Here is a 21,398-nt window from a genome sequence, read left to right on the forward strand (position 1 = left end):
TATCGTTAGGAGCACCTTCTTAAATTGACAGGATTAATCTGTACATAGCCAGTCTGTGGGAGCCAGAATCATTGTTGGTTGGTAGGGGATCAAATACTTACTTTACTCACTGAACTGCAACACAATGTATAACATTTGTGTCATGTTTTTTTTCTAGATTTTTGGTTAATATTCTGTCTCTATCATTTAAAATACATCTATGATAAAAATTATAGACCCTTCATTTCTTTGTAAGTGGGCAAACTGACAACATCTGCAGGGAATCAAATAATTATTTTCCCCACTGTAACTATTTCACTGTTCCCTCTATATTCTATGTCCCCTTACTGTTCCCTCTCAATCCACAGTCCCATCTCTATCCATCACCCCATTACTGTCCTCTCTTCATCCATACTCCCCTCACCATGTCCTCTCAATCACAGTTCCCGCTCCATCCATAGTCCCACCTCTATCCATTCCTCTATTTCTCTCCCTTCTCTATCCACATTACCTTTACCATGTCCTCTCCATCTATCACTCTTTCACTGCCCCCTCTCCATCTGGTGTTCCATCACTGTCCATCACCCCCCTTATATTCTCTCCAGCCTTCACCTCAGCTGTGTCCCTCCTGTATTAATCACGTCTACAGCATTCCTTCTCTATCCATGACCCCCCCCCCCCCCATTGTCATCTTTCCATCCAGGACCCCCTCATTGTCATCTCTCTATTCATGACCCCTCTTCCATCCAGGAACTGGTCATTGTTCCTTCTCAATCCATGACCCCCTCATCATCCCCCTCATCATCCCCTCTTTACCCATGGCTCCTCATTGTCCTCTCTCTATCCACAGACCATTCACCCCTCTCTCTCCAGACATCATTCCTCAATATGCCCTCTCAATAAAACCCCTCTTCACCATCCCCTCTGTATCCATGGAAGGAAAAAATGTCACCAGCACACCAAGGATCACCAATATGGGTGGTCCAAAGGTTTTAATAAACCATCACATAGTTACAGCAAGGCACTGCAGCACCCACTTATACACACAGCCATTTTTAATGCAGGAACGTGTGCGTTTGGATCATACACTTGCACTCTGTACCCATGGAACACCGTACCCACTCATGCCATGACCCTTCACTGTCCCCTCTACATCTATTGTCTCATTACTCTCATTACTGTTCCCTCTCCATCCTTGAATCCCTCACTACCCATCACCTGCTTACTGTTCCCTCTAAATCCTCCACTTCATTCTTTCCCCATCTCTATCGATCACCTCTTCACTGCCCACTATCTATCCCATCAGCCCCTCACCATCCTCTCTCTGTCCCCTCCCCATCCATGGTTCCCTCACAGCCCACCACATTCTTACAATCTCACAATCCCCCACCTCAGCTACGTCCCTCCTCTATTCATCACCTCTACAGCAACCCCTCTCTATCCATGGCCTTCTCACTGTCCCCACTCCATCCACTGTCTCCTTAATGCTCCCTCCCCATCCATGGTTCCCTCACAGCCCACCACATTCTTACAATCTCACAATCCCCCACCTCAGCTACGTCCCTCCTCTATTCATCACCTCTACAGCAACCCCTCTCTATCCATGGCCTTCTCCCTGTCCCCACTCCATCCATTGTCTCCTTAATGCTCCCTTTCCATCCATGGTTCCCTCACTGTCCATCATCCCCTTTACATCCTCTGGATTCTTCATCTAAGCTGTGTCCCTCCTCTATTCATCACCTTTACAGCATTCCTTCTCTATCTATGACCCCCCCCCCCCCCCATTGTCATCTCTCTATCCATGACCTCCTTAATGTCATCTCTCTACACAAGACCCCCTTTCCATCAAGGATGTGGTCAATGTTCCCTGTCAATCCATGGCCCCTCCATAAACCCCTCTTTACACATGGCTCTTCATTGTCCTCTGTCTGCAGACCTCTCATCCTTCTCTCTCCATTCAGTACAATATGCCCTCTCCATCCAACTCATCTTCACCATACCCTCTCTACACACGGGACCCTAACTGTCCCTGCTCATACCACGGCCTTTCATTGCTCCTTCTGCATCCATTCTCTCATCACTGTTCCATCTCTGTTCCCTTTTCATCCATGGCTTCCTCACTATTCATCACCCCGTTACTGTTCCCATCTCTTTCTGTTACCTCTCCACCACCCAACTATCTATCCCATCACCCCCTCAAAGCCTCTCTCTGTCCACGGCGCCCTCACTATCCCTTCTTCATCCATTGTCTCCCAAATGTTCCCTCTCCATCCACAGTTCCCTCACTATCCCCTATCAATGGCCCCCTTATTGTCATCTCTATATCCAAGACCCTCTCTCCATTCAAGAACTGGCCACTGTTCTCTCTCTATTCATGGCCCCCATCTTTATCCTTGGATCCTCAATGTCCCTTCCCTATCCACAGACCTCTCACTCTTTCCTCTCCATCTGTAGCCCCTCAATATGCCCTCTCCATTCGACTCCCCTTCTGCATCCCTTTTCTACCTATGGGCCCCTCACTGTTCCCACTCACGCCATTGCCCTTTACAATCCCCTCTACATCCATTGTCTCATCACTGTTCCATCTCTGTTCTTTCCATATTCATGGCTCCCTCACTATCCATTAAGCCATTCTGTTCCCTCTCCATTATCCACTCCATCCTTTTCCCATCTCTATCCGTTACCTTTCCACCACCTCTTACATCCTGTGCATCCTCCACGTTCCTCCTCTGTTCTTCACCTCTACGCCATCTCCTCTATATCATCACCTCCTCAGACTTCCCTCTCTATCCATGGTCCTCTGTCATTTCTCTATCCAAGGCTGCTGCTCCATCTAGAAACTAGTCACTATTCTCTCTCAATCCATGCCCCCTTCATCATCCCCTCTTTACCCATGGCTCCTCATTGTCCTCTCTCTAACCACAGGGCTTTCACCCTTCTCTCTCTATCCATAGTCCCCCAATGTACCCTCAATATCCATCTCCTCTTCACCATCCTCTCTCTACTCATGGGACCCTCACTGTTCCCACTAATGCATTGCCTCTGTGTCCCCTTCTTTATCCATGGCCTCCTCATCATCCATCTTTACCCGTTGCTCCTCATTGTGCCCTCTTTTTCCGTGGACCTCTCATCCATCCCTCTCCCTCCATACTTCCCAAATGTGCCCTCCCCATCCAACTCCTCTTCACAATCCCATCTCTAACCATGGGCCCCTCGCTGCTCCATTTCATGCCATGGCCCTTCACTGTCCCCTTCTTTGTCCATGGCCTCCTCAATATCCCCCTTTTACCCATGGCTCCTCATTGTCCCCTATCTATCCATGGACCTCTCACCCTTCCCTCTTCATCCTCAGTTCCTTAATATCGCCACCCCCCCCCCCCCCAATCCAATTCCTCTTTATCATTCCATCTCAAACTATGGGCCCCTCACTGTTCCCCCATTCATACCATGGCCCTTCACTGTCCCCTTCTTTGTCCATGGCCTCCTCATCATCCCCCTTTTACCCCTGGCTCCTCAGTGTCCCCTATCTATCCATGGACCTCTCACCCTTCTCTCTTCATCCTTAGTTCCTTATTATCTTCCCCCAATCCAATTTCTCTTTATCATCCCATCTCTAACCATGGGCCCCTCACTGTTCCTATTCATGCCATGGGCCTTCACTGTCCCCTTCTTTGCCCATGGCCCCCTCATAATCCCTTTTTTACCCATGGCTCCTCATTGTCAACTTCCTATCAATGGACCTCTCACCCTATGAGCCCTCAATAGTCCCCAATGTGCCCTCAATATCCATCTCCCCTTCACCATCCCCTCTCTACCCCTGGGCCCCTCACTGTTCCCACTAATTCATGGTCCTTCCATGTCCTTCCATGTCTCCTTCTTTACCCCCTCCCTATCCATGGACCTCTCACCCTTCCCTCTCCATCCATAAGTCCCCAATGTGAACTCAATATCCATCTCCCCTTCACCATCCCCTCTCTACCCCTGGGCCCCTCACTGTTCCCACTAATGCATGGTCCTTCCATGTCTCCTTCTTTACTCATGGCTCCTAATTGTCCCCTCCCTATCTATGGACCTCTCACCTTTCCCTCTCCATCCATAGTCCCTCAATATCCATCTCCCCTTCACCATCCCCTCTCTACCCCTGGGCCCCTCACTGTTCCCACTAATGCATGGTCCTTCCATGTCTCCTTCTTTACCCATGGCTCCTAATTGTCCCCTCCCTACCCATGGACCTCTCACCTTTCCCTCTCCATCCATAGTCCCTCAATATCCATCTCCCCTTCACCATCTTCTCTCTACCCATGGTACCCTCACTGTTCCGATTCATGCCATGGCCCTTCACTGGACCCTCTCCATCCATTGGCCCCTTAATTCCCCCTTTTTCATCCCCTCAGGATAACACTCACCATCTTCAATGACAACTTTTATAAGCCGGATGGATCCATTCCGAGCCTTGGCAAAGAACTCCTTCAACTCCGGTGTGGCTAGAAGAACCAAAAACATGCCGGTAAGTAAAGCAGAAAGAAGAGAATGGAGAGGCCTCTGGGGTGACACTTGAGAGGGGAGAACTTCTGGCCGTCTGTGGTGGATCAGCAACTAATGGGGAATACTGGATGAGGACATGTGCTAAACTTGATCATCTCCCTGACAGCATAACCTCCCAAATATAGCCTAGGCTCTGAAAAGGGGGGGGCTGGTAACCGTCTGTTTAATACACAAATCCATCCTGTGCACAGAATAAACAAGGCCCGCCACTGGGCCATTAAAGACGCCAAACAAATTCCTTTTTATTTAGTAACTTTTTACGTCTGTTTTGCATCTGACATTTAAGCAAACGTCTCTATGATTGGCCTCCAAAGTCCTCACTGGAATCTGAGTGGTCAGTGTTGCTGTTTACCACCCAATTCCCAGGACCCGGTCACCACTTTACAAAGCCATGTGACGGTGACACGGCGGTTGAGTGCACAGAAATAGCGCACGAGTCATGGAAGGTGACCCTGAGCGCGCAGCCTGTAATAACCTATGACACAAACACCGCCGGGCACAGGACAATCCTGCCATGTATGTCTGTCCATGAAGATGAAAGGACCGCGCAATGCAAAGCCGGGACTTCACGCCAGGACTGTCAGCCGGCAACAATGACCAACGCTGTGACATCATCTCCAAGGACACTGCCGGGGTCAGGCCTGTCACACAGAATGCTATGTACACTCATCATTGGGGTGAGCCTACTAAACTCAACTACCGACCAACCTCAATGCTGAGTCTTCAATAGACGGGAAATAGAAAATCCAGATCGATACTGAAGGGCGATAAACCACAAAGCATAGATTGGGGTGGGTGCCCAATAGTGGGGTTACAGGGACACTTAGAGGCAGGGGGGATTTGATCTGGGATTACAGGGAGGGTTGGGATTACAGGGAGGGTTGGGATTACAGGGAGGGTTGGGATTACAGGGAGGGTTGGGATTACAGGGAGGGTTGGTGCTGGGATTACAGGGAGGGTTGGTGTTACAGGGAGGGTTGGTGTTGGGATTACAGGGAGGGTTGGTGTTGGGGTTACAGGGAGGGTTAGTGTTGGGGTTACAGGGAGGGTAGTGTCGGGGTTACAGGGAGGGTTGGGATTACAGGGAGGGTTGGTGTTGGGGTTACAGGGAGGGTTGGTGCTGGGATTACAGGGAGGGTTGGTGTTGGGATTACAGGGAGGGTTGGTGTTGGGGTTACAGGGAGGGTTGGTGTTGGGATTACAGGGAGGGTTGGTGTTGGGATTACAGGGAGGGTTGGTGTTGGGGTTACAGGGAGGGTTGGTGTTGGGGTTACAGGGAGGGTTGGTGTTGGGGTTACAGGGAGGGTAGTGTCGGGGTTACAGGGAGGGTTGGGGTTGGGATTACAGGGAGGGTTGGGATTACAGGGAAGGTTGGTGTTGGGATTACAGGGAGGGTTGGTGTTGGGATTACAGGGAGGGTTGGTGTTGGGATTACAGGGAGGGTTGGTGTTGGGATTACAGGGAGGGTTGGTGTTGGGATTACAGGGAGGGTTGGTGTTGGGATTACAGGGAGGGTTGGTGTTGGGATTACAGTGCAGGGTAGGGGGGCGCATTGTGTGTGAGGGGAGTGCAGGGTAGGGGGACGCATTGTGTGTGAGGGGAGTGCAGGGTAGGGGGGCGCATTGTGTGTGAGGGGAGTGCAGGGTAGGGGGGCGCATTGTGTGTGAGGGGAGTGCAGGGTAGGGGGGCGCATTGTGTGTGAGGGGAGTGCAGGGTAGGGGGGCGCATTGTGTGTGAGGGGAGTGCAGGGAGGGTTGGGATTACAGGGAGGGTTAGTGTTGGGATTACGGGGAGGGGTAGTGTTGGGATGACGGGGAGGGGTAGTGTTGGGGTGACGGGGAGGGGTAGTGTTGGGGTGACGGGGAGGGGTAGTGTTGGGGTGAGGGGAGGGGTAGTGTTGGGATGACGGGGAGGGGTAGTGTTGGGGTGACGGGGAGGGGTAGTGTTGGGGTGACGGGGAGGGGTAGTGTTGGGGTGACGGGGAGGGGTAGTGTTGGGATGACGGGGAGGGGTAGTTTTGGGATGACGGGGAGGGTTAGTGTTGAGGTTACAGGGAGGACTGGTGTTGGAATTGTTGGTGTTGGGAATACATGGAGGATTAGTGTTGGGGTGACGGGGAGGGTCGGTGTTGGGGTGACGGGGAGGGTCGGTGTTGGGGTGACGGGGAGGGTCGGTGTTGGGGTGACGGGGAGGGTCGGTGTTGAGGTGACGGGGAGGGTTAGAGTTGGGGTGACGGGGAGGGTTAGAGTTGGGGTGACGGGGAGGGTTAGTGTTGGGGTGACGGGGAGGGTTAGTGTTGGGGTGACGGGGAGGGTTAGTGTTGGGGTGACGGGGAGGGGTAGTGTTGGAGTGACGGGGAGGGTTAGTGTTGGGGTGACGGGGAGGGTTAGTGTTGGGGTGACGGGGAGGGTTAGTGTTGGGGTGACGGGGAGGGGTAGTGTTGGGGTGACGGGGAGGGGTAGTGTTGGGGTGACTTCTGTAGAATATGCGATGTAACCCGCGAGAACGATGGGCCTCACACACACACAGGACTCCGGATACAATTTGGACACAAGGACTTTTTTTCGAATGTAAAATAGAAACAAATAAAACAACACGAAGCCATTCAACTGTAGAGGATCAGGAGAGATACATTGTAACACTTTCCGGACAGGGGCGGACTGACCATTTGGAAACTCAGCCACTGCCCGAGGGCCAGGGGTCAGTAGGGGGCCCCATGAGATGCCCCTGGTACCATTTTCATAGGCTTTTTTGAGTGTGGGCAAGGACACAGGGGCCCCATGATCCCCTATTGCCCGGGGGCCCCATGAGTTGTCAGTCCGCCCCTGTCTCCGGATGTCTCCGTGTCTATACATGACCGGCAGACGAAGAAATTCTTACAAACCAACTGGCGGTACAACCCGGTGTGGCGCCCCCTACCCTGCACTCCCCTCACAGGCAATGGGCCCCCTACCCTGCACTCCCCTCACAGGCAATGGGCCCCCTACCCTGCACTCCCCTCACAGGCAATGGGCCCCCTACCCTGCACTCCCCTCACAGGCAATGGGCCCCCTACCCTGCACTCCCCTCACACGCAATGCGCCCCCCTACCCTGCACTCCCCTCACACGCAATGCGCCCCCCTACCCTGCACTCCCCTCACACGCAATGCGCCCCCCTACACTGCACTCCCCTCACACGCAATGCGCCCCCCTACCCTGCACTCCCCTCACACGCAATGCGCCCCCCTACCCTGCAATCCCCTCACACACAATGCGCCCCCCTACCCTGCAATCCCCTCACACACAATGCGCCCCCCTACCCTGCACTCCGCTCACACACAATGCGCCCCCCTACCCTGCAATCCCCTCACACGCAATGCGCCCCCCTACCCTGCCATCCCCTCACACGCAATGCGCCCCCCTACCCTGCAATCCCCTCACACGCAATGCGCCCCCCTAACCTGCACTCCCCTCACACGCAATGCGCCCCCCTACCCTGCACTCCCCTCACACGCAATGCGCCCCCCTACCCTGCACTCCCCTCACACGCAATGCGCCCCCCTAACCTGCACTCCCCTCACACGCAATGCGCCCCCCTACCCTGCACTCCCCTCACACGCAATGCGCCCCCCTACCCTGCAATCCCCTCACACGCAATGCGCCCCCCTACCCTGCACTCCCCTCACACGCAATGCGCCCCCCTACCCTGCACTCCCCTCACACACAATGCGCCCCCCTACCCTGCACTCCGCTCACACACAATGCGCCCCCCTACCCTGCCATCCCCTCACACACAATGCGCCCCCCTACCCTGCCATCCCCTCACACACAATGCGCCCCCCTACCCTGCACTCCGCTCACACACAATGCGCCCCCCTACCCTGCACTCCGCTCACACACAATGCGCCCCCCTACCCTGCAATCCCCTCACACACAATGCGCCCCCCTACCCTGCAATCCCCTCACACACAATGCGCCCCCCTACCCTGCAATCCCCTCACACACAATGCGCCCCCCTACCCTGCACTCCGCTCACACACAATGCGCCCCCCTACCCTGCAATCCCCTCACACGCAATGCGCCCCCCTACCCTGCAATCCCCTCACACGCAATGCGCCCCCCTACCCTGCCATCCCCTCACACGCAATGCGCCCCCCTACCCTGCAATCCCCTCACACGCAATGCGCCCCCCTAACCTGCACTCCCCTCACACGCAATGCGCCCCCCTACCCTGCACTCCCCTCACACGCAATGCGCCCCCCTACCCTGCACTCCCCTCACACGCAATGCGCCCCCCTAACCTGCACTCCCCTCACACGCAATGCGCCCCCCTACCCTGCACTCCCCTCACACGCAATGCGCCCCCCTACCCTGCACTCCCCTCACACGCAATGCGCCCCCCTACCCTGCCATCCCCTCACACGCAATGCGCCCCCCTACCCTGCCATCCCCTCACACGCAATGCGCTCCCCTACCCTGCACTCCCCTCACACGCAATGCGCCCCCCTACCCTGCAATCCCCTCACACGCAATGCGCCCCCCTACCCTGCACTCCCCTCACACGCAATGCGCCCCCCTACCCTGCCATCCCCTCACACACAATGCGCCCCCCTACCCTGCCATCCCCTCACACACAATGCGCCCCCCTACCCTGCACTCCCCTCACACACAATGCGCTCCCCTACCCTGCACTCCCCTCACACACAATGCGCCCCCCTACCCTGCACTCCCCTCACACACAATGCGCCCCCCTACCCTGCACTCCCCTCACACACAATGCGCCCCCCTACCCTGCAATCCCCTCACACACAATGCGCCCCCCTACCCTGCAATCCCCTCACACACAATGCGCCCCCCTACCCTGCACTCCGCTCACACACAATGCGCCCCCCTACCCTGCAATCCCCTCACACACAATGCGCCCCCCTACCCTGCACTCCGCTCACACACAATGCGCCCCCCTACCCTGCACTCCGCTCACACACAATGCGCCCCCCTACCCTGCACTCCCCTCACACACAATGCGCCCCCCTACCCTGCAATCCCCTCACACACAATGCGCCCCCCTACCCTGCCATCCCCTCACACACAGTGCGCCCCCCTACCCTGCAATCCCCTCACACACAATGCGCCCCCCTACCCTGCCATCCCCTCACACACAATGCGCCCCCCTACCCTGCAATCCCCTCACACACAATGCGCCCCCCTACCCTGCACTCCCCTCACACACAATGCGCCCCCCTACCCTGCAATCCCCTCACACACAATGCGCCCCCCTACCCTGCAATCCCCTCACACACAATGCGCCCCCCTACCCTGCCATCCCCTCACACACAATGCGCCCCCCTACCCTGCACTCCCCTCACACGCAATGCGCCCCCCTACCCTGCACTCCCCTCACACACAATGCGCCCCCCTACCCTGCACTCCGCTCACACACAATGCGCCCCCCTACCCTGCACTCCGCTCACACACAATGCGCCCCCCTACCCTGCACTCCCCTCACACGCAATGCGCCCCCCTACCCTGCCATCCCCTCACACACAATGCGCCCCCCTACCCTGCACTCCGCTCACACACAATGCGCCCCCCTACCCTGCACTCCGCTCACACACAATGCGCCCCCCTACCCTGCACTCCGCTCACACACAATGCGCCCCCCTACCCTGCACTCCCCTCACACACAATGCGCCCCCCTACCCTGCAATCCCCTCACACACAATGCGCCCCCCTACCCTGCCATCCCCTCACACACAATGCGCCCCCCTACCCTGCCATCCCCTCACACACAATGCGCCCCCCTACCCTGCACTCCCCTCTATATTCCTGCCGCCGTTGTCAGCCAATCAGCAGTGGACTGGCAGCTGGGACGTTGGCGGTGACAGGTCCTCTTTGATGGCCGTGTCCCCCGCTGTAATGATGGAGATCTCAGTGGCGGAGTGCGGAGGGTTTGCAGGCAGAACGATCCCCCTCCCGCCCCCGATCTGCACAGCGAGGATTCGTCGCCCACGGCGCAGGACGTGCGAATATCTGGCAGACGCGGGTTGGCGGCGGAGTCCGCGGCTTTGAAGCGGCTCTAGCATCATCTGGTGTGAAAACAAACAATAAAAACCAAAACGTTTCTATTACAAAGAGCGGCGGAGCGCGAATAACTGCGACAATCCGAGATCTAACAGAGTGCACGAGGCGAGCAACGAGGGGGCGACACAACGCACAACATGAGCCCCACGAGCAACACGCACAGCCCACCTTTACTGTCTGGTACTGGTCTGGATACTCTGCCTAGGCTCACAATTCTGTTAGTCTCTCTAGGCCTGTGCCTAGGCCACCTCAGCGCTCCAGCTGTGGAGGAACTACAAATCCCATCATCCCTCTGCCTCCACTTGTGGCTGGAAGTCCTCTGAAGGCTCCTGGGACTTGTAGTTCCACACCAGTCCCAGTGCCAGGTTTGGCTGCCTAGGTGATGCCATCGGTCTGCTGCAGGCAGGAGGAGCGGGAGTGACCCCAAATGTTCCGCTGTCTCTGGTCTGGGCTCCACCGATGGTGAGCTGTCACGTAGTGGGCAGGCTCTGGTGGTGCATGCTGGGACTTGTAGTCCCTCAGATAGCCAATGCATGCTGGGACTTGTAGTCCCTCGGATAGCCAACGCAATGCATGCTGGGACTTGTAGTCCTTCCGATAGTCTATGCATGCTGGGACTTGTAGTCCTTCCGATAGTCTATGCATGCTGGGACTTGTAGTCCTTCCGATAGTCTATGCATGCTGGGACTTGTAGTCCTTCCGATAGTCTATGCATGCTGGGACTTGTAGTCCCTTGGATAGCCAATGCAATGCATGCTGGGACTTGTAGTCAGATAGTCTATGCATGCTGGGACTTGTAGTCCCTCAGATAGCCAATGCATGCTGGCACTTGTAGTCCTTCCGATAGCCAATGCATGCTGGGACTTGTAGTCCTTCCCATAGTCTATGCATGCTGGGACTTGTAGTCCTTCCCATAGTCTATGCATGCTGGGACTTGTAGTCCTTCCCATAGTCTATGCATGCTGGGACTTGTAGTCCTTCCGATAGTCTATGCATGCTGGGACTTGTAGTCCCTCGGATATCCAATGCAATGCATGCTGGGACTTGTAGTCAGATAGTCTATGCATGCTGGGACTTGTAGTCCCTCAGATAGCCAATGCATGCTGGCACTTGTAGTCCCTCAGGCAGTGCATGCTGGGACTTGTAGTCCCTTTCCAGCCAGAGGCAGAACCTGTGAAGTATCAACCACTATGCTGTTTGCTGTGTTCTTCTCTAACACTGATAAGCCCCCCCAGGCAATGCATGCTGGGACTTGCAGTACTTCAGATAATCAATGCATGCTGGGACCTGTAGTTCGTCACAGAGCGCATGCTGGGGCTTGTAGTCCCTCTACAGTCAGCGCGGGTCCAGTATCAGCCCATACACTGAGCTGTGCTCTCCTGTGGCCCCGGGCGGTGATGCAATCATTCTTGTGCAATGTCCCCTGTGACTATGAACACGCCATGTGAGCGCTCACTGCAGGCTGCAATCACAGCAGATCCACCAACAGGGGGAGCAATCCACCGTCTGCACCCCCCTCCCCCCCCCCCCCAACATACACCTGAAAGGAGACTTTAACACTTTTCGCCGTCACATATTTTGGATTTCATATTCAGATCAGTAGATGTATTCTTTATGTAAAAGAAAAAAGTGCCGATATCACCTGACATCTGCGAGAACCCGACACGCTAAGATTCCAGCGTCACCCGTGATAAAAACATGGGAATCCCGGTGTCTGTGCAGTTCCTGGCTGTGTTCACAAATGTCTGACACAGATCAGCCCCTGCTGCAGCCTCTCACCTTGTGACTTGTTATGAAGTTACAATGTACAGTCTGATCGCTGGGGGAGGAGACTGAGGAAATGCCTCCTCCTCCTTCTACAAAGTTACAATGTACAGTCTGATCACTGGGGGAGGGGAGACTGAGGAAATGCCTCCTCCTCCTTCTACAAAGTTACAATGTACAGTCTGATCACTGGGGGAGGGGAGACTGAGGAAATGCCTCCTCCTCCTTCTACAAAGTTACAATGTACAGTCTGATTACTGGGGGAGGGGAGACTGAGGAAATGCCCCTCCTCCTTCTACAAAGTTACAATGTACAGTCTGATCACTGGGGAGGAGACTGAGGAAATGCCTCCTCCTCCTTCTACAAAGTTACAATGTACAGTCTGATCACTGGGGGAGGTGTCATTTCCTCAGTCTCCTCCCCCAGTAATCAGACTGTACATTGTAACTTTGTAGAAGGAGGAGGAGGCATTTCCTCAGTCTCCTCCCCCAGTGATCAGACTGTACATTGTAACTTTGTAGAAGGAGGAGGAGGCATTTCCTCAGTCTCCCCTCCCCCAGTGATCAGACTGTACATTGTAACTTTGTAGAAGGAGGAGGAGGCATTTCCTCAGTCTCCCCTCCCCCAGTGATCAGACTGTACATTGTACCTTTGCAGCAAGTCACAAGGTGAGAGGCTGCAGCGGGGGGCTGATCTGTGTCAGACATTTGTCAACACAGCCAAGAACTGCATGGCAAGCCGCACTGCCAGCAAGCCAATCCGGGGCGAGCGATAGAGACGTTAGAATTCTATTTCCAGAACTCCTCTGCAGCTTCCTGTGAAAATGGGAAACAGCGACGCAAAAACGCGAAGATTCTGTGAAGATTAGAAGTCATTCAGGAAGTCAAAGCAGCCAAAACGGAAGAGAAGAGAAGAAATGAATCAGCAGCAAAGCATGATGGGAGAGTCGCCAAAAAAGGGGAACCCCCCCTCACAAGTCATTCAGTAGAATGAGCCCCCTTTGTGCCAAAGGCTCAGCGTAGCAAGCTTCAGTCGGGGCCCCTGTGACGGGGACACTTCAAATATTTATGGCCCTTCACTGCAGTAAGGCACCTTTCACACAGGTGGCCACGTGGGCGGTACAAACAGGTGGCTGATCCACATTTTTACCACCCTAACCCCTTACAAGGCACACGACGGCGCTCAGGGTGATGCACATTGCTGCAGTTCTAACACGACACGCAGGGTGTGACGGGCGGCAACTCTCCCCTATCCGTGAGCGGGGCCCCGTTGTGTCGCAGCCCAGCGCCAACCTTGTGGTTGCGGCATCCAACCGCAATCTAAAATAAAAGTCGAAGATAAATCAGTCGGATCGCTTTAAAGGCTCGCTTCACACCTGGCGAGAGAGCGGTTACAGCGCAAAAAGGAACCGATAAACTCCACGCCCTGCGTCACACGCGTGCGCGCCTCGCAGCCTCTTTGTCACGCCCGCCTACCTGTAACACACTGTGCTCTGTATACTCTCCATGACGGGGGAGGTCCCATGTGCTGAGAAGGCGGAGTTCACTTCTCAACATAGGAGAGCTCCCCCCGTCACGGAGAGTATAAATAGAACAGAGTGTTACAGGTAGGTGGGTTTAAGAAAGAGGGGTGACTGCCTTGAAACGCGTAGCCATGCCGAGAAATGCATTCCGCCCTCTTAATATGTGAGAGCTGCCTCGCCAACGAGAGTATAAATACCATAGTGTACAGACAGGCTTGAGAAAGAGGGGTGACTGCCTCGAAACGCGTAGCCATGCTGAGAAATTAATTCCACCCTTTCAATATGTGAGAGCTGCCCCACCAATCAAAGTATACATGGCTTAGTGTGTAGGCAGGCTTGAGAAAGAGGGGTGACTGCCTCGAAACGCGTAGCCATGCTGAGAAATTAATTCCACCCTTTCAATATGTGAGAGTTGCCCCACCAATGAAAGTATACATGGCTTAGTGTGTAGGCAGGCTTGAGAAAGAGGAGTTACCGCCTCGAAACACGTAGCTATGCTGAGAAATTAATTGCGCCCTCTCAACATATGAGAGCCCCCCCCCCCCCGTCACGGACAGTATAAATAGAACATAGTGTTACAGGTAGGCGGGCTTGAGAAAGAGAAGTTACTGCCTTGAAACGTGTAGCCATGCTGAGAAATGAATTTCGCCCGCTCAATACATGAGAGCTGACCCACCAATGAGAGAATAAATAACACAGTGTGTAGGCAGACTTGAGAAAGAGGAGTAACTGCCTCGAAACACGTAACCATGCTGAGAAATTAATTCCACCCTCTCAACATATGAGAGCACCCAACAAGAGATCGGTTACAGCGCAAAAAGGAACCGATAAACTCCAAGCCCTGCGTCACACGTGTGCGCGCCCCGCAGCCTCTTTGTCAAGCCCGCCTACCTGTAACACACTGTGCTCTGTATACTCTCCGTGACGGGGGAGGTCCCATGTGCCGAGAAGGCGGAGTTCACTTCTCAACATAGGAGAGCTCCCCCGTCACGGAGAGTATAAAGAGCACAGAGTGTTACAGGTAGGCAGGCTTGAGAAAGAGGGGTGACTGCCTTGAAACGCGTAGCCATGCTGAGAAATGAATTCCACCCTCTCAACATACGAGAACTACCCCTTCACAGACAGTATAGTGTGTTACAGATAAGCAGGCTTGATAAAGAGGGGTTTAAGTCTCGAAATGCGTAGCCATGCTGAGTAATGAATTCTGCCCTCTTACTAGGCGAGCTGCCCCACCAATGAAAGTACACATAGCTTAGTGTGTAGGCAGGCTTGAGAAAGAAGAGTAACTGCCTCGAAACGCATAACCATGCTGAGAAATGAATTCCGTCCTCTCAACATATGAGAGCTCCCACACCGCTGAGAGTATAAATAGCACAGTGTGCAGACAGGCTTGAGAAAGAGGAGTTACTTCCTCGAAACGCGTAGCCATGCTGAGAAATGGATTTTGCCTTCTCAATACGTGAGAGCGGACCCAGCAATGACAGTACACATAGCTTAGTGTCTAGGTGGGCTTGAGAAAGAGGAGTTACTGCCTCGAAACGCGTAGCTATGCTGAGAAATTAATTCCGGCCTCTCAACATATGAGAACTTCCCCGTCACGGAGAGTAAAATAGAACAGAGTGTTACAGGTAGGCGGGCTTGAGAAAGAGGAGTTACTGCCTTGAAATGCGTAGCCATGCTGAGAAATGAATTTCGCCCGCTCAATACATGAGAGCTGACCCACCAATGAGAGCATAAATAACACAGTGTGTAGGCAGACTTGAGAAAGAGGAGTGACTGCCTCGAAACGCGTAACTATGCTGAGAAACGAACTCCACCCTCTCAACATATGAGAACTAGCCCTTCACAGACAGTATAACTGGTGTGTTACAGATAAGCAGGCTTGATAAAGAGGGGTGACCGCCTCGAAACGCGTAGCCATGCTGAGAAACGAACTCCACCCTCTCAACATATGAGAACTAGCCCTTCACAGACAGTATAACTGGTGTGTTACAGATAAGCAGGCTTGATAAAGAGGGGTTTAAGCCTTGAAACGAGTAGCCATGCTGAGAAACGAACTCCACCCTCTCAATAGGTGAGAGCTGCCCCACCGAGAGTATAAATAGCATAGTGTGCAGACAGGCTTGAGAAAGAGGAGTTACTGCCTCGAAACGCGTAGCCATGCTGAGAAATGAATTCTACCCTCTCAACATATGAGAGCTCCCACACCGCTGAGTATAAATAGCACAGTGTGTTACAGGTAGGCGGGCTTGAGAAAGAGGGGTGACCGCCTCGAAACACGTAGCCATGACCCCTTCACACCTTCTGACATCACAAGGTCTGTTCACACGATGCCCTGGTTGAGAGTGCCTTGGCGGTGGGTGATGCTTCCATTTCCTGGACTGGACTCCTCCTGCACAGGATCTTCCCGATGCAATTCACAGCCGCCAATCATTTTTTTTATGAAGATACATTGTGCTGCACTTAGATGGCGCCCTCTGCTGTCTCTGTGGTTCACACCTACAAGTGCGATTGAGCGCGTGCGTACTTACGTTTTATATGCGCTCCCGCACTTAAAAGTGCGTCTCCACGGGCTGCCCTACATGCAATAAAAATGGAAGCATCCCCCCCCCGATCCTTTCCGGAAACTGCGGCACACTGAAACGCTTCCCAACGCACACCAATACAGGGCTCTATACCAGGTGAGGGTTTCTGCAATGCCTTTGCGTCGGGGCGGTGAACGGCCGGTGTGAGCGCGCCCTCGGTGAACGGCCGGTGTGAGCGCGCCCTCGGTGAACGGACGGTGTGAGCGCGCCCTCGGTGAACGGCCGGTGTGAGCGCGCCCTCGGTGAACGGCCGGCGTGAGCGCGCCCTCGGTGAACGGCCGGCGTGAGCGCGCCCTCGGTGAACGGCCGGCGTGAGCGCGCCCTCGGTGAACGGACGGCGTGAGCGCGCCCTCGGTGAACGGACGGCGTGAGCGCGCCCTCGGTGAACGGACGGCGTGAGCGCGCCCTCGGTGAACGGACGGCGTGAGCGCGCCCTCGGTGAACGGACGGCGTGAGCGCGCCCTCGGTGAACGGACGGCGTGAGCGCGCCCTCGGTGAACGGACGGCGTGAGCGCGCCCTCGGTGAACGGACGGCGTGAGCGCGCCCTCGGTGAACGGACGGCGTGAGCGCGCCCTCGATGAACGGACGGCGTGAGCGCGCCCTCGATGAACGGACGGCGTGAGCGCGCCCTCGATGAACGGACGGCGTGAGCGCGCCCTCGATGAACGGACGGCGTGAGCGCGCCCTCGGTGAACGGACGGCGTGAGCGCGCCCTCGGTGAACGGACGGCGTGAGCGCACCCTCGGTGAACGGCCGGCGTGAGCGCGCCCTCGGTGAACGGATGGCGTGAGCGCACCCTCGGTGAACAGCACCGCCCCGCACACGCGTTGTGGTAAAGCGCATCAGCCCTAGAAGTAGGCGGCAATTATCATCTAAAAATATCAAATGTATGACGGGAGACGTTCCACCGGAGGAAACTAAATTCTGTCCCCCCCCCCCCATGTCCGACCCCCCCCCCCCCCCGATGTCCCTCTTCTCCTTTAACTGACCACGCGCTTCGTGACCGTGCCGGTGAACTACAACTCCCAGCCGGTCACAGATCTCAGTATTCATCCTCCCACATGGTGTCATTTCAGGAACTCACACAGGTGACAACGCTGGGGGAGGGGAGGAGGGGGAGGTGTCACCTGCCACCCACACTGACATGTGTACAGATGATAGGACGGGGAGATCCGGCCACAGGGGGCGCTGTGCTCGCAGCTCCGCCATGAATCCAATTATAGATCAACAACTACAGAGGAATGAGTCACGTTCTATATGTGTGCAATGTGACCGATGGGGGGGGATGGGGGGCAGAGGGGGGCAGAGAGAGGGAGGGGGGAGAGAGGGGGGACAAGGAAGGGACGCAGAAAGAGGGGGGACAAGGAAGGGGGGCAGAGAGAGAGGGGGGGACAAGAAGGGGGGCAGAGAGAGAGGGGGGGGGGACAAGAAGGGGGGCAGAAAGGGGGACAAGGAGGGGGGGCAGAGAGAGGGGGGGACAAGGAGGGGTGCAGAGAGGGAGAGGGGGGACAAGGAGGGGTGCAGAGAGGGACAGGGGGGACAAGGAGGGGTGCAGAGAGGGGGGGGGACAAGGAGGGGTGCAGAGAGGGAGAGGGGGGACAAGGAGGGGTGCAGAGAGGGGGGGGACAAGGAGGGGTGCAGAGAGGGGGGGGACAAGGAGGGGTGCAGAGAGGGGGGGGGACAAGGAGGGGTGCAGAGAGGGAGAGGGGGGACAAGGAGGGGTGCAGAGAGGGGGGGGACAAGGAGGGGTGCAGAGAGGGGGGGGACAAGGAGGGGTGCAGAGAGGGGGGGGACAAGGAGGGGTGCAGAGAGGGGGGGACAAGGAGGGGTGCAGAGAGGGGGGGGACAAGGAGGGGTGCAGAGGGGGGGACAAAGTGGGGTGCAGGGGGGGCAAGGAGGGGTGCAGAGAGGGGGGGACAAGGAGGGGTGCAGAGAGGGGGGGACAAGGAGGGGGGAAGATAGGGGGAAGGAGAGAGAGGGGACAAGATGGGGGCGGAGAGATAGGGGGTAGAGGGAGAGGTGCGGCAAGAGGGGGGGGTGTAAAAAAGAGAGGGGCTGGGAGAGAGGAATGTTAGATTAATGTGGAGCCAACGGGGGATGTCAGATTAGGGTGGAGTTGATGGGGGGGGGGGGAGGGGGATGTCATATTAGGGTGGAGTTGATGGAGGGGGGGGGGATGTCATATTAGGGTGGAGTTGATGGGGGGGGGGGAGAATGTCAGATTAGGGTGGAGTTGATGGGGGGGGGGGGAATGTCAGATTAGGGTGGAGTTGATGGGGGGGGGGATGTCAGATTAGGGTGGAGTTGATGGGGGGGGGGGATGTCATATTAGGGTGGAGTTGATGGAGGGGGGGGGATGTCATATTAGGGTGGAGTTGATGGGGGGGGGAGGGGGGATGTCATATTAGGGTGGAGTTGCTGGGGGGGGAGAATGTCAGATTAGGGTGGAGTTGATGGGGGGGGGGGGGGAATGTCAGATTAGGGTGGAGTTGATGGGGGGGGGGGAGATGTCATATTAGGGTGGAGTTGATGGGGGGGGGGAGATGTCATATTAGGGTGGAGTTGATGGGGGGGGGGATGTCAGATTAGGGTGGAGTTGATGGGGGGGGGGTGTCAGATTAGGGTGGAGTTGATGGGGGGGGGTCAGATTAGGGTGGAGTTGATGGGTGTGGGGATGTTAGATTAGGGTGGAGTTGATGGGGGGGATGTTAGATTTGGGTGGAGTTGATGGGGGGGGGGATGTTAGATTAGGGTGGAGTTGATGGGGGGGGGGGGGGGATGTCATCAGATTAGGGTGGAGTTGATGGCGGGGGGGGTGGGAGATGTCAGATTAGGGTGGAGTTGATGGCGGGGGGGGTGGGAGATGTCAGATTAGGGTGGAGTTGATGGCGGGGGGGGTGGGAGATGTCAGATTAGGGTGGAGTTGATGGCGGGGGGGGGTGGGAGATGTCAGATTAGGGTGGAGTTGATGGGGGGGGATGTCAGATTAGGGTGGAGTTGATGGGGGGGGGATGTCAGATTAGGGTGGAGTTGATGGGGGGGGGGATGTCAGATTAGGGTGGAGTTGATGGGGGGGGGATGTCAGATTAGGGTGGAGTTGATGGGGGGGGGGATGTCAGATTAGGGTGGAGTTGATGGGGGGGGGGATGTCAGATTAGGGTGGAGTTGTTGGGGGGGGATGTTAGATTAGGGTGGAGTTGATGGGGGGGGATGTCATCAGATTAGGGTGGAGTTGATGGCGGGGGGGTGGGAGATGTCAGATTAGGGTGGAGTTGATGGCGGGGGGGGATGCCAGATTAGGGTGGAGTTGTTGGGGGGGGGGGATGTTAGATTAGGGTGGAGTTAATGGGGGGGGGGATGTTAGATTAGGGTGGAGTTAATGGGGGGGGGATGTCATCAGATTAGGGTGGAGTTGATGGCGGGGGGGGATGCCAGATTAGGGTGGAGTTGATGGGGGGTGGGATGTCAGTTGAGTGCAGAGCTGTCATTGGATGGATTCCTCCTATGGAGGATGGGCCTCCACATATAACTGAACGGCCCCTCCCCCTCCAGTTCTGCCCCTCCCCCTCATCTCTGGGTTTTTTTTGCTCCATTCTGAGAATTCCTCTGTTGGATTCCTCTCCATCCCCCATCATCTGTCCCCCCCATCCCCTCCCCCGTGCTGCAAGTCCCCGCAGGTCCACATAGCTCAGAGGGAGCCGGGCTGCGGGGGAGGGGGGGAGGGGCAGCCCATCCATGACACAATCACACCACACACAGCACAACCTGACCATACAATCAACCAGGAATGAACAGATGAACTCACCAATCCGAACGCAGGAACCAGTGAGGGACATCCTTGAGCCCGCCCCCTCCCCGCAATGCGTCAGTCCCAGGGGTCCCGGTCATCTCCGTCTCAATCATTTCTCGATATCCCGATCACTGATCTATAAACTAGCGCAGAGCGCCACACTAACACCACCACGCCAAATACACAACGCTTCGCCGTACAGGTCCCTCGGAACGCTGCGAGCGCCAAGAAAACGGGGAAAAAACGTTTGTGACAGAATTTGTGCGAAAAAGTATAAACGCGTCAGTGCGCCAAGCAGTGGGCGGAGCCGGGCTCCCTGTGAACGACCATCGCTGCGACAGAGTAGATACTTTGTTGCGATTTGTAACTTTTTATGCAGTTTGTTTCAGGACAGGAAGTCAAAGGAAGACAGCAACGCGTTTCGGGGGCCCGGAGCTCCCCTTTTGTCAGGGCCTTGGATGACAGCAACACGTTTCAGGGGCCCGGAGTGCCCCCTTTGTCAGGGCCTTGGATGATAGCGATGCTTTTCGAGGGCCAAGAGCTCCCCCTCTGTCAGGGCCTTGGATGACAGCAACGCGTTTCGGGGGTCCGGAGCTTTCCCTTTGTCGGGGCCTTGGATAGCAATGTGGTTTGGGGCCCGGAGCGCCCCCTTTGTCAGGGCCTTGGATGACAGCAACGCATTGCAGGGGCCCGGAGCGCCCCCTTTGTCAGGGCCTTGGATGACAGCAACGCGTTTCGAGGGCCCGGAGCGCCCCCTTTGTCGGGGCCTTGGATGACGTGTTTCGGGGGCCCAGAGCGCCCCCTTTGTCAGGGCCTTGGATGACAACGCGTTTCGGGGGCCCGGAGCGCCCCCTTTGTCGGGGCCTTGGATGACAACGCGTTTCGTGGGCCCGGAGTGCCCCCTTTGTCAGGGCCTTGGATGACAGCAATGCGTTTCAGGGGCCCAGAGCGCCCCCTCTGTCAGGGCCTTGGATGACAGCAACGTGTTTCGGGGGCCCGGAGCTCCCCCTTTGTCAGGGCCTTGGATGACAGCAACACGTTTCGGGGGCCCGGAGTGCCCCCTTTGTCAGGGCCTTGGATGATAGCGATGCTTTTCGAGAGCCAAGAGCTCCCCCTCTGTCAGGGCCTTGGATGACAGCAACGCGTTTCGG

The 21,398-nt window shown here is 55.9% G+C and overlaps 1 protein-coding gene across 2 annotated transcripts in view; it reads right to left on the reverse strand.

Moving 5' to 3' along the window:
• Nucleotides 1-21,398, reverse strand: part of TWF2 (twinfilin actin binding protein 2) — a 49,259-nt gene that overhangs the window by 25,283 nt on the left and 2,578 nt on the right. The window contains exon 2 of one of the 2 annotated variants that reach the window (XM_089668263.1): nucleotides 4,386-4,463. In XM_089668263.1, coding sequence (XP_089524389.1) covers nucleotides 4,386-4,463 — 78 coding nt within the window. Of the gene's footprint in view, nucleotides 1-4,385; nucleotides 4,723-21,398 lie in introns of those variants that run through there. The other variant, XM_089668264.1, reaches the window with a different exon arrangement.

This window comes from Staurois parvus, unplaced genomic scaffold, assembly GCF_062004578.1.
Source record: "Staurois parvus isolate SC_StPar_1 unplaced genomic scaffold, SC_StPar_1.0 ptg004034l, whole genome shotgun sequence".
In the NCBI taxonomy this organism is placed as follows: domain Eukaryota; kingdom Metazoa; phylum Chordata; class Amphibia; order Anura; family Ranidae; genus Staurois; species Staurois parvus.